We start from the raw sequence: 14,735 nt of genomic DNA on the forward strand, positions 1-14,735 counted from the left end.
TGGTCAAAAGTAGTTTGATAAATCTCTTTTTTTTTTTTTTTTTTTTTAATGCAAGTAGCTTATTTGGGAAATGCAGGCACGATAGCGTGGCATATTAGTAAGTCAGATCTACAGTGAGCTGCTTGAACTTAATTCTGCAAGGAAACTTATTAAAAATACTGCTCAAAATTACCTCACCTATCAAGTGTTGAGTTCTTGAAATTTCCTGCCTGCCATTTGCATAGGCAACACATATTTCTGCAGTTTTAGGAAAAAAACACTTTTGGGTGCATGTGCAGATACCAATAGTGGGAAAAGTCTAAGGGATATGGGAAGGTTTGACAGCATTTGTTACACCAGGTATGTGGCTTGGAATTGGAAAATAAAAATGACAGCAAGCTCTAGAAGTGACTTGTCAGGGAAGTTCGCTGTGTCGCCCAGTCTGGAGTGCAGTGGTGCAATCATAGCTGACTGCAGCCTTGAACTCCTGGGCTCAAGCAATCCTCCCGCCTCTGCCACCTGAGTTTTTGGGACTATGAGCACACACAACCACACCTGGCTAGATTTAAGTTTTTCTGTAGAGACAACATCTAGCTATGTTGTTTGGGCTGGTCTTGAACTCCTGCCTTGGCCTTCCAAAGTTCTGGGATTATAGACGTGAGCCACCACCCTGGCCTGCTTTCCCTTTAAATCATGTTCTTTGAGTTTGAGAACTCTTCACCCACACTGATGCTGTCTCAGTCCTGTCATCTCACTGGTGAAGGAAATAAAGATATCCACCATCTGACATAGTTACCCATTTTCTTGTTTTGTTTTGTTTTTGTGGCAAGAGCACCCAAAGTCTACTTACTTAGCATGAATCCAATATACAGTATAATTTTAATTTGTTTTGTTTTATTTATTTATTTATTTTGAGACAGAGTCTTGCTCTGTCACCCAGGCTGGAGAGAGTGCAGTAGCACAACATGGCTCACTGGAGCTTTGACCCCTCTGGGCTCAGGTGGTCTTCCCACCTCAGCCTCCCAAGTAGCTGGGACTACAGGCATGCACCACCATGTTTGGCTAATTTGTAATTTTTTTTATAGAGATGAGTTCTCAGTATGTTGCCCAGGCTGTTCTTGAACTCTTGGGCTCGAGCGATCTATCCACCACAGCCTCCCAAAGTGCTGGGATTACAGGCATGAGCCACCATGCCCAGCCCAGTATAATTTTACTACCTATAGTTCTCCTGCTGTACATTAGCTCTCTAGACTTTTTCCATCTTGTGTGTCGGCTACTTTGTATCATGTGACCTACATTTCCTTGTTTCTTTCCCACCCATTTTGCCACTGGTACTACTCTTTCATTTCTCTCTCTGTATATTTCAATTTTTTTTAGGTTCTACATGTAAGTGAGATCATGCAATATTTTTCTTCCTGTGTCTGGCTTATTTTTAAGGTCTTCCAGGCTTCCGTAGTATATATGTACCAGTTTCTTTATCCATTGATGGATGCTGAGGTTATGTCTGTATTTTGGCTGTTGTGAATAATGCATTGAATGTGGGAGTGCAGTTATCTTTGTGAAGTGGTGATTTCATTTCCTTTGGGTATATGCCTAGAAGAGGGATTGCTGGGATTATGATTATATTATGAAGATAGACTATTCAGGATTTGCTATTGAATCAGATGTAGAATGTGATAGAGACTAGTCAGGGATGACACTCAGATTCGTGTTCTGATCAATTAGAAGGATATGTTCACTGCGACAGGGAAGACTGTAAGAGAAATAGTTTTTGGAGAGATGGTTGCAGAGAGATCAGAAACTCTATTGAATAAGTTAACTTTGAAATATCTGTTAAATATCCATATGGTAATGTTGAGTCTGGAGCTTAAGAGAAAGAATGGAGCTGGAAAAATATGTTTGGCAGCTTCAGCATATAAATGGTTTTTAAAGTACTGACACAGGCTCTAATCACCAAAGTAATGAGTGGAGATAGAAAAGAGGACAGATCCAAGGATTGGCCTAGGGCATTCTGATATTTCATTGTTAGAAAAATGAGGAGTCATCTTTCATGAGAACTGGGAAATGATCAAGAGAATGTTACGTGCTAGAAGACAAGTGAAAAAGTACTTTCAGGAGGAGGGTGTGATCCGCTGTTTTTAAATGCTGATAATAAATAAGATGGAGATAAACCATTGTCTTCAGCAACATGGAGGTTGCCAGTGACTTTAAGAAGAACAGTTGTGTAGGCTGGGTGTGGTGGCTCACGCCTGTAATCCAGCACTCTGAGAGGCTGAGATGGGTGGATCACTTGAGGTCAGGAGTTCAAGAGCAGCCTAGCCAACATGATGAAACCCTGTCTCTATTAAAAATACAAAAATTAGCCAGGCATGGTGGTGCGCATCTGTAATTCCAGCTACTCAGGAGGCTGAGGCAGGAGAATCGCTTGAACCCGGGAGGCGGTGGTTGCAGTGAGCTGAGATCAGCACCACTGCACTCCAGCCTGGGCAACAAGAGTGAAACTCTGTCTCCAAAAAAAAAAAAAAAAAATCTCACTTGAGGCCAGGCATGGTGGCTCACCCCTGTAATCCCAGCACTTTGGGAGACCAAGGCAGGCCAATCACCTGAGGTCAGGAGTTTGAGACCAGCCTGGCCAACATGGTGAAACTCCGTCTCTACTAAAAATACAAAAGTTAGCTAGGCGTAGTGGCGGGCACCTGTAATCCCAGCTACCCAGGAGGCCGAGACAGGAGAATCGCTTGAACCCAGGAGGCGGAGGTTGCAGTGAGTGGAGATCACGCCACTGCACTACAGCCTGGTCGACAGAGTGAGACTTCATCTCAAAAAAAAGAAAAAAAAAAAAAAAAAAAACCAAAACAAAAAAACCTCACTTGAGAATATTGATAATTATAATATGACAAAGAACTTGCCAAAGTCTTTGACTAGGCAAATTCTGTTTGGCCAGATATACCATTAGAAATAAAAACTAACATTTTTTATGTGTTTTGGGATGTATAAAAATTTATCTGTATATTTTAAATATTAAAAATATTTTATTCCAAATTATTTTTTGCAGGCATATAAAGCAGTTGTTAATGATGCTACCATATTTAAACTTGAATTACCTTTGAAGCAGAAGGGGTAAGTTTTTTAAAACCATACTTTAAAAATATTTAAATTTTCTTTAGTGTAATAGGGGTTAACTAGGTATACAAAGTACACTGTTAGGTTTATTTTTGTTATTGTTAGTTTTGTGACTTTTGCAGCTTTTGGCTGTTAAAGTTCATTTATAATTTTTTATTATTTTACAATACAAAAATTGACTTTATTTTTTCAGGTAGAAAAAAATATTCCTAATCTTTTAGGATCTCTATTTGTTTTTCCCTCAGTCACTAAAAGTATTCTGTTACCCATAGAAGCATAGAAAATGACTCAATTTACCATAATGTTATAAAAAGAACTCAGTTTTAATGTAAATTTTCCTGTTACCATTTTAAAAAATTGTTCTATAATTGGTAAGATGAATATGCCTGTGCTAAGCATAGCTTATAGAAAATCTGACAACTGAAATCTAAGCTAGTTATAGCACTTTCAGAATAGTACTAAATAGCAATAAAGGTTAATTGATAAAAGTCTTTTGATGTACTTCTAGCTAAGAATTACCATTTTAAAGAAATTTTATATATAATGCTAAAATTGAAAAATACGAAAAAATAGCATTTCTTAAGAAGGAAAAATAATCAGGTATTTTTCATTTAGCATTTTCATTTTGTCTTTTTTGAGCAGTGTATGTTGCTTGAGTAATATTACAGCGGAAGACATCTGAGTCATACCACATTATAATACTGATATATTTTAGAAGGGAATATGTTCTCTTTTATAAACTATGAAATATGTGAAACATACAGAACTACATCTTGGCCATCTCTTCACATGAGTAGAGAGATCTTCTTCATTGTCTTTCACCCAAGCATTTTTTGTATTATTTATTAATTTTATTTTATTTATTTATTTATTTGAGACAGAGTCTCACTCTGTCACCTAGGCTGGAGTGCAGTGGTGCGACCTCAGCTCACTGCAACCTTTACCTCCCGGATTCAAGCAATTCTTCTGCCTCAGCCTCCCAAGTAGCTGGGATTACAGGCACACGCCACCATGCCCGGCTAATTTTTTTGTATTTTTAATGGAGACAGGGTTTCGCCATATTGGCCAGGCTGGTCTTGAACTCCTGACCTCAAGTGATCCGCCCACCTCAGCCTCCCAAAGTGCTGGGATTACAGGCGTCAGCCACCGCACCCAGTCCCAAGCATTTTTTTAATGAAAATGTTCAAACTTACAATAGAGTTACTATGGTTGCTTTATGAAATATGTATCTCCCCATATACATCCATCAGTCAGCTTTTTAAGTGTATTTCTAAAGAGGTTGCATTCATCAGTAACCTTTAGTCTCTAAACACTTAAGCATACAGTCATTTATTGAATTTAATGTTAATGTTTTTAGGTAAAATTTATATACAGTCCCATGCATAAATCTTAAGTGTACATTTGAGTCAGATTTGACAAATGCCTATACCCCTATTAACATGTATGATGTCTTTATCATCGTACAAAGTTACTTCATGTCTATTCCCAGTCGGTCCCACCCCACCTCCTTCCAGAGGCATCTGCTGTCCTGATTAATTCCCTCAATATAGATTAGTTTTGCCTAATCTAGGACTTTGTATAAATAGGATCATACACTGTGTACTCCTTGTGTAAATCTTCTTTCATTCTGCATTGTGTTTTTGAAATTCTTTTATGTTTTGGCATGTAACAGTAGTTTGCTTTCCAAAGTGGTTATTCTGTTTTACACTTCCACCAATAGAGTATGAGAGTACCAGCTGATCCTCATTCTCACCAATGTTTAGTGTTCTTTTAACTTTAGTCATTTGGGATGTATGTAGTAGTATCTTAATGTTTTAATTCCCGTCTCCCTCGTGACTCTTGATGTTGAGCAATTTTTCATCTTTTTTTTTTTTGATGTTCCTATATTTTCCCTTATGAAGGGTGATCATAGCTCACTGCAGCCTCCACCTCCTGGGCTTAAGCAGTCATCCTGGTTCAGCCTCCTGAGTAGCTGGTACTACAAGCACACACCACCATACTTTACTAATTTATTTTAGAGATGAGGTCTTGCTGCGTTGCTCAGGCTGGTCTCGAACTCCTGGCCTCAAGAGATGCTCCTGCCTCAGCCTCCCAAAGTGTTGAGCTTACAGGCATGAGCTACCATGCCCAGGCCTTTTGCCCATTTTTTTTGGTTATTTGAGATGGGGCCTTGCTCTGTCACCAGGCTGGAGTGCAGTGGTGTGATCTTGTCTCACTGAAACCTCCACCTCGTGGGTTCAAGTGATTCTCTTGCCTCAGCCTCCCGAGTAGCTGGGACTGCACCACACCTAGCTAATTTTTGTATTTTTAGTAGAGATGGAGTTTCACCATGTTGGCCAGGATGGTCTTGATCTCTTGACCTCGTGATTTGCCCGCCTCAGCATCCCAGGCGTGAGCCACCATGCCTGGCCCTTTTGGCCATTTTTAATTGTATTCTTTCTCTTTGTTGTTGAGTTGTAAGAGTTCTTTATATATTCTGATACTGGATCTGTATCAGATAGATGATTTGCTAATATTTTCTCCCATTCTGTAAGTTGTCTTTTCATTTTCTTGATACTATCCTTTGATGCACAAAAGCTTTTAATTTTGATTAAGTTCAGTTTACCCATTTTTTTCTTTTGTTGCTTTTGGTTTGGTTTCATGTTTAGATCGTGAAGATTTATTGTTATTTATTTATTTTTTTTTTTTTTGAGAGTTTTATAGGGCTGGGCACAGTGGCTCACACCTGTAATCCCAGTGCTTTGGGAGGCCAAAGCAGGTGGATCACTTGAGGTCAGGAAGGAGTTCAAGACCAGCCTGGCCAAGATGGTGAAACCCTGTGTCTACTAAAAATACAAAAAATTAGCCAGGCGTGGTGGCTCATGCCTGTGATCCCAGCTACTTGGGAGGCTGAGACAGGAGCATCGTCGGAATCTGGGAGGCAGAGGTTGCAGTGAGCTGAGATTGTGCCATTACACTCCAGCCTGGGTGACAGAGTGAGACTTCGCCTCGACAACAACAAGAAGAAAGAGTTTTATAGTTTTGGCTTTTACATTTAAATCATTGATCCATTTTGAGTTAGCTTTTGTATATGGTGTGAGATATAGGTCCGACTTCATATTTTTGCATGTAGATATCCAATTGTTCCAGCACTCACTGAACAGTCTTTGCTCCATTATGAAAAATCAGTTGGCCGTCAGGCATGGTGGCTCACACCTGTAATCCCAGCATTTTGGGAGGCCGAGGTGGGCGGATCACGAGGTCAGGAGATCGAGACCATCCTGGCTAACACGGTGAAACCCTGTCTCTACTAAAAATACAAAAAATTAGCCGGGCATGGTGGCAGGCGCCTGTGGTCCCAGCTACTCGGGAGGCTGAGGCAGGAGAATGGTGTGAACTTGGGAGGCAGAGCTTGCAGTGAGCTGAGATGGCGCCACTGCACTCCAGCCTGGGCGAGAGTGTGAGACTCCATCTCAAAAAAAAAAAAATCAGTTGGCTATGATGTATGTGTTTATTTTTGGATGCTTATTTCAGTTCCATTGGTTTATATATTTGTCCTTATGCTGGTGCCGCATCATTGCGATTTACTGTAGCCTTGCCATAAGCTTTAAAAGCAAGATGTGTGCATGTTTCAACTTTGTTCTTTTTCAAGATCATTTTGGCTATTTGGGTTCCCTTCTAATGCCATATGAATTTGAGAATCAGCTTTTCCATTTTTGTGAAAAAGACCTTTGGAATTTTGGTAGGACATGCATTGAATTGTATTAATGTTATGTCTCCCAATTATGAAAATGGAATTTCTTTTTATTTGTTTTTTGTCTTTCAGCAGTGTTTTATAGCTTTCAGTGTACAAGTCTTCCACATTCTTGGTTAAATTTGTTCCTTGGTATTTTCTTTGGATGCTATTGTAAATTGAATTGCTCTTCCTTCCTCCCTCTTTCCTTTCCTTTTCTTTCCTTCCCTTCCCTTTCCCTTCCCCTTCCCTCCCTTTCCCTTCCCCCCTCTTCACCTTCCCCCCTTCCCCTTCCTTCTTCTTTCTTTCTTTCTTTCTTTCTTTCTTTCTTTCTTTCTTTCTTTCTTTCTTTCTTTCTTTCTTTCTTTCTTTCTTTTTTCCTTCCTTCCTTCCTTCCTTCCTTCCTTCCTTCCTTCCTTCCTTCCTTCTTTCCTTCTTTCTTTCCTTCTTTCCTCCCTTCCTCCCCTCCTTCCTTCCTTCCTTCCTTCCTTCCTTCTTTTTTTTGAAGACAAGGTCCACTGTGTCACCGAGGCTGGAGTGCAGTGACGCAATCACGGCTCACTGCAGTGTTGCCCTCCTGGGCTCAAGTGATCCTCCTGAGTAGCTAGGACCACAGGTTCAGGCCACCACACCTGGCTAATTATTTCTTGTAGAGACAGTCTCTCACTGTGTTGACCAGGCTGGTGTTGAACTCCTGGGCTCAAGTGGTTCTCCCACCTTAGCCCCTCAAAGTGCTAGGATTACGGGCAGGAGCTACCATGCCCAGCCTGGAATTGTTTTCTTAATTTTCTTCTGGATTGTTCCTTGCTGGTGTATAAAAACACAACTGGTTTTTTTTTTCTGTTTCTTTTTTTTCAGACAGGGTTTCACTCTGTCACCTAGGCTGCCCACTGCAGCCTTCACCTCCTGGGCTCAAGCCTCCACCTTCTGAGTACCTGGGACTAAGGGCCATACCACCGTGCCCAGCCAATTTTTTTTTTGAGACAGGGTCTTGCTGTATTGCCCAGTCTGGTCTTGAATTCCTGGGTTCAAGTGAGCTTCCTGCCTCTGCCTCTCAAAGTGCCAGAATTACAGGCGTGAGCTACCATGCCCAACCACAAATAATTTTTATGTGTTGATTTTGTACTTTGCAGCTTTCCTCAATTTATTTATTGGCTCAGAGAGCTTTTTTGTAGATTCTTTCAGCTTTTCTGTATATAAGGTCATGACATCTGCAAATAGAAATACTTTTACTTCTTCCTTTCCAGTGTGGTTCTATTTTCTTTTCTCTGACTAATTGCTCTGACTGGAATGTCTACTACAGTAACAAATGGCAGGGGTGAATTCAGGCATCCTTGTCTTATTCCTGATTTTAGGGTGCTCACTCTCAGTCTTTTGTGATTTTATTGTTTTATGTTGGTTTTCCATAACCTCACTATGCTGAATAGCAGCTTGGCACACTGTCTGGTAGATGTACTATAGCTTATTTAACTGGTCCTTTACTGCTGCATTAAGTAGTTTCCGATGTGTTGCTATTACTGTTTGTGCTACAGAGGATAATATTGTACGTTGAATATTTGTGAATCTTTATCTACAAGATAGAGTCCCAGAAGTGAGGATTGCTGGGTTTCTCTTAGTTTTCTGATTCTAAGGTGACTATGTCCCACTTTTAGCTCCACATTAAAGTAGAACATTTCTAGGCTGGGTGCCATGGCTCATGCCTGTAATCTCAGCACTTTGGTAAGCCAAGGTGGGAGGATTGTTTGAGGCCACGAGTTTAAGACCAGTCAGGGCAACGTGGTGAGACTCATCTCTATAAAATGTTTTAAAAATTAGATGAGCATGATGGTGCATGCCTGTAGTCCTAGCTATGCAGGAGGATTGTTTTACCCAGGAGGTCAAGGCTGCAGTGAGCTGTGATGGCACCACTGTACTCCAGTCTGGGCAACAGAGTGATACCCTGTCTCAAAGTAGAAAATTTCTGTGGAGTAGAGTAAGTATCATTAGCTGATCCAGGCAGTAGAATAGGTGGCGTGGCTATTGGAGGTGTGGAGGAGGTGATGTTCTAGAACAAGCTTGTCCAACCCCGTGGGCCGCATGCGGCCCAGGACGGCTTTGAATGTGGCCCAACACACACATTTGTAAACTTCCGTAAAACATTATGAGATTTTTTGGCGATTTTTTTTTCTTTAGCTCATCATCTGTCATTAGTGTTAGTGTATTTTATGTATGGCCCAAGACAGTCCTTCTTCTACTGTGGCCCAGAGAAGCCAAAAGATTGGACACCCCTGCTTTAGAAGAATAAACTGATAGTAGCATCCAAGTTATTTGGGAGACTTGCTTCTGAGGAGGAGTGGAGTAGTTTGTGGTAGACCAACTAGAAAACAACTAGAAAAAAACTGAGAACAACTAGAAAATCAGGTAAATGTAGAAAATAGCAATTTCATGTTATTTAAGAGCTATAGAAACAGCTATGACAAAGGATTGAAATGTACAGAAATGCCAGATAAACCTTTCAGAGGTTACTTGAGGATTTGTAACTGTGTTTCCCTAAGGAGAAGCAGCAGCTGAGAATGTAGTTTTGGTCTAGGCTAAGCAATACTGCTGGGGGGCAGTAGATGTTTTGGTAGTCACACAGGACTGGAGTAACAAAACCCATTGGAAACTGAATTGAAAGTCCAGGAGGAACATATCTTCGAGTCAGTGGCTAACCCTGGAGATGGACTGATTCCCTTTCATAGCAGAACAAAGGGTGAACCCATTCTTAATGCAAGATAACGTCATCTTATTCTTGTGTGATTCTTTTATACACAGTGTCCAGTACTCAGTACAAGATTACTAGTCCTATGAAGACAGATAAATTAATGACTTAATTAAAAGAAAAATCATTTTAGAAGCAGATTCTCAGGTGATCCTGATGTTGGAGTTAGCACATAAGGACTTTAATTTTTTTTTTTTTTTTTTTTTTTTTTTGAGACGGAGTCTCGCTCTGTCACCCAGGCTGGAGTGCAGTGGCGCAATCTCGGCTCACTGCAAGCTCCGCCTCCTGGGTTCACGCCATTCTCCTGCCTCAGCCTCTCCGAGTAGCTGGGACTACAGGCGCCCGCCACCACGCCCAGCTAATTTTTTGTATTTTTAATAGAGACGGGGTTTCACCGTGGTCTCAATCTCCTGACCTCATGATCCGCCCGCCTCGGCCTCCCAAAGTGCTGGGATTACAAGCGTGAGCCACCGCGCCCGGCCAGGACTTTAATTAATTAAGATTAATAGCTTAATCACAATGAGCTATCACTTCATACCCAGTAGGATGACTAAAATTAAAAGGACAGATATAACAAGTGTTGGTAAGGATATGGAAAAATTGGAATCATATTGTTGGTGGCACAGCTGCTGTGAAGACAGTTTGGTAGTTCCTCAAGCAGTTCAGCATAGGCTGGTCCAAGTATAGTGGTGTTTACAACTAATTGATCACAACCATTTACAGATTTAGTTGTTCCTTCTCCACTCCCACTGCTTCACTTGACTAGCCTTTTAAAACAAACAAAAGAAGTTCAACAGAGTTGCTGTATGGCCCAGCTGTTCTACTCTGAGGTATATACCAAAGAGAAATGAAAACATGCTTTCATTCAGAAACATGCTCATAAATGTTCATAGTAGAGTGGCATTACTCTTAATAGCCAAAAAGTGTAAACAACCCAAATGTCCATTAGTTGCATAGATAAGCAAAGTACACTGTATCCATACAGTGGAATATTATTCAGTCCTAAGAAATGAATTATTATTCTGCTATATGCTACAAGGTAGATGAACCTTGAAAACATTATGGTGATTCAAGTAAGCCAGACACCTAAGGACAAATTTTGCATGAATACGGTTGTATGAGGTATCAAGAACAGGCAAATCCATTGAGACAAAAAGTAGAATAAAAGTTACCAGGGGATGGGGAAAGGGGGATGGGAAGTTACTGTTCCATGTATACAAGATTTATGTTTGGGCTAATGAAGTAGTTCTAGAAATAGATAGCGGTTATGTTTGCACAGCATTGTGAATGTACTTAATGCCACTGAATTTTACACTTAAAAATTATTAAAATGATAAATCTTTTTTACTCTTAATAAAAGATAGTGTTAAAAAAGGGAATGAACTACTGGTACATGCTGTGACACATTGATGAATCTTGAAAACTTGATGCTAAGTAAAAGAAGTGGGTCACAAAATAACCACTTACTGTATGATAACATTTATCTGAGATACCCAGAATCAGCACGTCCATAGAGTAGACTAGTTGTTGCCCAGGCCTGGGAAGTGAGAGGAGGATAGCTAGAGAATGGATTTGACTGCTAGCAGGTGTAGGGTTTCTTTTTGGGGTAATGAAAGTGTTCTAAAATTTTATTATGGTGATGATTACACAACCCTCTGAATATACTCTAAAAGCACTGAATTGTACATTTTAAGTGAGTGAATTGTATGGTTTGTGAATTATATATCAGTAATTATTAAGCTTAGATAATAGCAATGAAGAAGTAATACATATTAATGGACAAATAGATGGAAATTGTTATCTGAGGAAAGTATCTAAAACCATATATAATTGGAGTCATAGAGCATAGAAAAGAGGGTATTAACCAATATTTGAAATGGTATTGACTGAAATTTTCCAAAATCGATTTAAGATTTAAGGGCGTCTGTGAATCCCAAGTGGGATAAATACAAATTAAACCATTCCTAGGTACATCATAGTAAAACAGCTTAAAACTGAAAACAATAATAAAACTTTTAAAACAGCCACAGGGGGAAAAATAACACACTACCTTCAAAGTAACAATATAAGACTGTAATCCCAGCTAGTTGGGAGGTTGAGGAGTGAAGACTGCTTGAGCCCAGGAGTTCAAGACCAGCCTGAGCAACGTATCTAGATGTCCATATCAAAACAAAAATAAAAACTGATAGCTGTCCTCTTGATAGGTTGAATGAAGGAGGGAGGTAGATCACTTTGATTGTTACAGTAGTTCACACCTGAGCCAGGCATTGCAAGGAGAGATGGATGGATTCTCATTAAGTTAGTGGAGTATGGCTACCTAAGGGAATACAGAAAGACTTCCCTAGAGCATGCCAGTATGGATACTTTCAAGGAAATCCATTTCTAAATTTTCAACTTCCACATTCATGCTTTTCTAAAATTCCACCCTGTAATGGAAGTATCACAGCAGTTTTTCCTTTCTGTTTCTTTCACAATTACTCATTGCCGGTTTGCAAAGAAAGGCATACCTCTCTTGATTCTCACTGTGGTGCTTTGCCTCAGAATGTAGCAGCCTTCAGATGGCCTAAGACAGGAATATTTTGAAATACTGGTATTGATGTACATAGAATTAATTTTTAATGAGTTAGGTATCAGATCCTAGTCAGATAGTTTCTACTTCTTTGCTTTCAGCACAATTGATGTTAGCTATTATTTTTGTGTTCTTTTTTTATTTTATTTTTTTCATTCCTCACCTCACTGATAGATGTTAGCCATTCTTTAAAGATGCATCATTAAAAATAAATTTTAATATTAGATCAGTATGGATTTTTTTTGTTTTGCAAATGGCTCAGGAGGTGTTCAAATAATTGAATGATATAATAAGAAAAACATATTCTAGTCTCATCTACTTATTTATGTGAATAAGATTTCTCAGGACAAAGACATAAATTTATACAAATAAAAGAAATTAATCTATGCTGATTCCTGGATTTATAATTGGGAGGAAAAAAGTTTCATCCACCTCACTAAGAGTTGACACATCCAGTAAAATTTTACATACGCATATATTTTTTGTATGTGTATGCACGATATAATTGTTGTTTGGATTATTTGTATACTTAAAATTTGGATAGCTCAATCCTTGGAAAACAATATTTGAATTCAATAAGCACAAGAAATTTCAAAATCTTCAATTTAAATTTATTTACGTATATTTTTAGAGAAGTAGGATAAAAAATAAATGTAAGACTTTCAAGCATAAAAATACAATATACTGCTGGGTGCAGTGGCATGCACCTGTAGTCCCAGCTACTCGGGAGGAGTCCAGCCTGGACAATATAGATAGTGAGACCTTGTCTCAATTTAAAAAATTTTTAAATTTGTGTATGTTTGTGTCTGTTATTTTTTAAAAAAACAACAATATGCTGTGTTTAAATTGTTATCAGGAGCCAGGTGCGGTGGCTCACGTGTATAATCCTAGCACTTTTTTGGGAGGCCGAGGCAGGTGAATCACCTGAGGTCAGAAGTTTGAGACCAGCCTGGCCAGCATGGCCAAACCCCATCTCTGCTAAAAATTCAAGAATTAGCCGGACATGGTGGCCAGCACCTGTAATCCCGGCTGTTCTGGAGGCTGAGGCAGGAGAATCGCTTGAACCCGAGAGGCGGAGGTTGCAGTGAACCAAGATGGCTTCATTGCACTCCAGCCTAGGGGACAAGAGCAAAACTCCATCTCAAAAAAACTTAAAAAAAAATTTGTATCAGGAAGGTGAAATGGAGATACAAATTCTTCATTGCTTAGGAAGAATTCATTTATAGCTTTTTTTTAATGCATGATGGTATATGTATCATCATTATGGAATGCAGGTTATATTGGATACATTTTAAAGAGTGAAATAACAATTTTAATATATTAATCATAAAAAGTTTTAAATGTTAACATAAATATCCAAGAATTTAACAGTTTTTCTAAAGTATTTTAGCAGATTTCTGAACAGAATATTTTAATTATCATTGCCAAGGTCAGCACTAGGGTGAGGCAAGAAGGCACCTAGAGTGCAAAATTGAAGGAGGTTCTTACTCTCAGGGTTCTGCAAGTACAGCATTAGCACTTAGGGGAACAAAAAAGTGAGTTCCTCCCTAAATTGGCAGCCTAGGGATGCTTGCTCATCCTAGTTCCAAACCTGATCACTAGATTATTTAACATAAGAAATCCGCTTGTGAATAATGGCTTTAGAAATAAAACAATTGCAAACATTAATCATTTTTCCATCAACTGCTTTTAATTTGTTTTTTAGGGTGGGATTAAAAACTCAGCCTGAATCAAAATGCCCTGAGCTGCTTGCCAATTACTGTGACATGTTGCTAAGAAAAACACCATTAAGCAAAAAACTAACCTCTGAAGAGATTGAAGCAAAGCTTAAAGAAGTGGTACATGAATTTTTTGTATTTCAACTTTTAAAATTACCTTACTTTGAATTTGTGTTTTGCTTACAGGACTTTCATGATAGTATCAATTTAAAAATGTATTATCTGTAAAGAACTAATGTTATGAAGTTTTACAGTGCAAGACCTCTCGGGGGTTGTTTTTCTTTCTGAAAATTTTTATTCTACCGCTTCTTGAAAGGAATACCATTTAATTCCTCTCCTTTCTTGGTTATTTTTAGGAATTAAGTTCTAGTTACTAATACAGGACATATCATTCCAACAAATTTGGAATGATAGTTGACAGATTGGGAGTTTTTTACTCCTTCATTTTTGTGAGAGTCCAAGACAGATAGCAAGGGATGAATGAGAGTAGATTAAGTAGTTGCTTTCATCTTTGTCACCCAGTTGTTAGTGTGATGATGTAAGCCCAGGAATACAAACAAGAAAAAAAATGAGATATTGGGCAAATGTAGACAGAAAGGCCGAGAGAGATGATTAGTGTCAGAAAAAACAGTGAAAAAGATAAGTAGAAGAGACACTTTGCGGGGGGGACATTGATTTTTTTCATGTGAAGTGTATCGTTGCATTTTATACAAAATCTAAAAAACTGATATTTAGAGCCACTAAAAATTTGGTTATAGTCTCAACTTTGCTAACTTTTAAAGTAGTGTATCAGGACTGGGTATTTCTCAAAGATGGATAATTCAATAGGCCTCTATCTGTAAATGCTTATAAAAGTTTCTGACTTGTGACAATTGGTGGATATAGAAAGGTCTA

General features: G+C 38.9%; 1 protein-coding gene across 2 annotated transcripts in view; it reads left to right on the forward strand.

Annotated features, from left to right (window-relative positions):
- The window catches only part of CUL5 (cullin 5), a 101,260-nt gene that overhangs the window by 70,287 nt on the left and 16,238 nt on the right, over window positions 1–14,735 (forward strand). For both annotated transcript variants that reach the window (XM_055272989.2, XM_063636476.1), the window contains 2 exons: window positions 3,035–3,099; window positions 13,829–13,961. In XM_055272989.2, the coding sequence (XP_055128964.1) occupies window positions 3,035–3,099; window positions 13,829–13,961 (198 nt within the window). The remainder of the gene's footprint in view (window positions 1–3,034; window positions 3,100–13,828; window positions 13,962–14,735) is intronic.

Source organism: Symphalangus syndactylus, chromosome 3 (assembly GCF_028878055.3).
Source record: "Symphalangus syndactylus isolate Jambi chromosome 3, NHGRI_mSymSyn1-v2.1_pri, whole genome shotgun sequence".
NCBI classification, from domain to species: Eukaryota; Metazoa; Chordata; class Mammalia; order Primates; family Hylobatidae; genus Symphalangus; species Symphalangus syndactylus.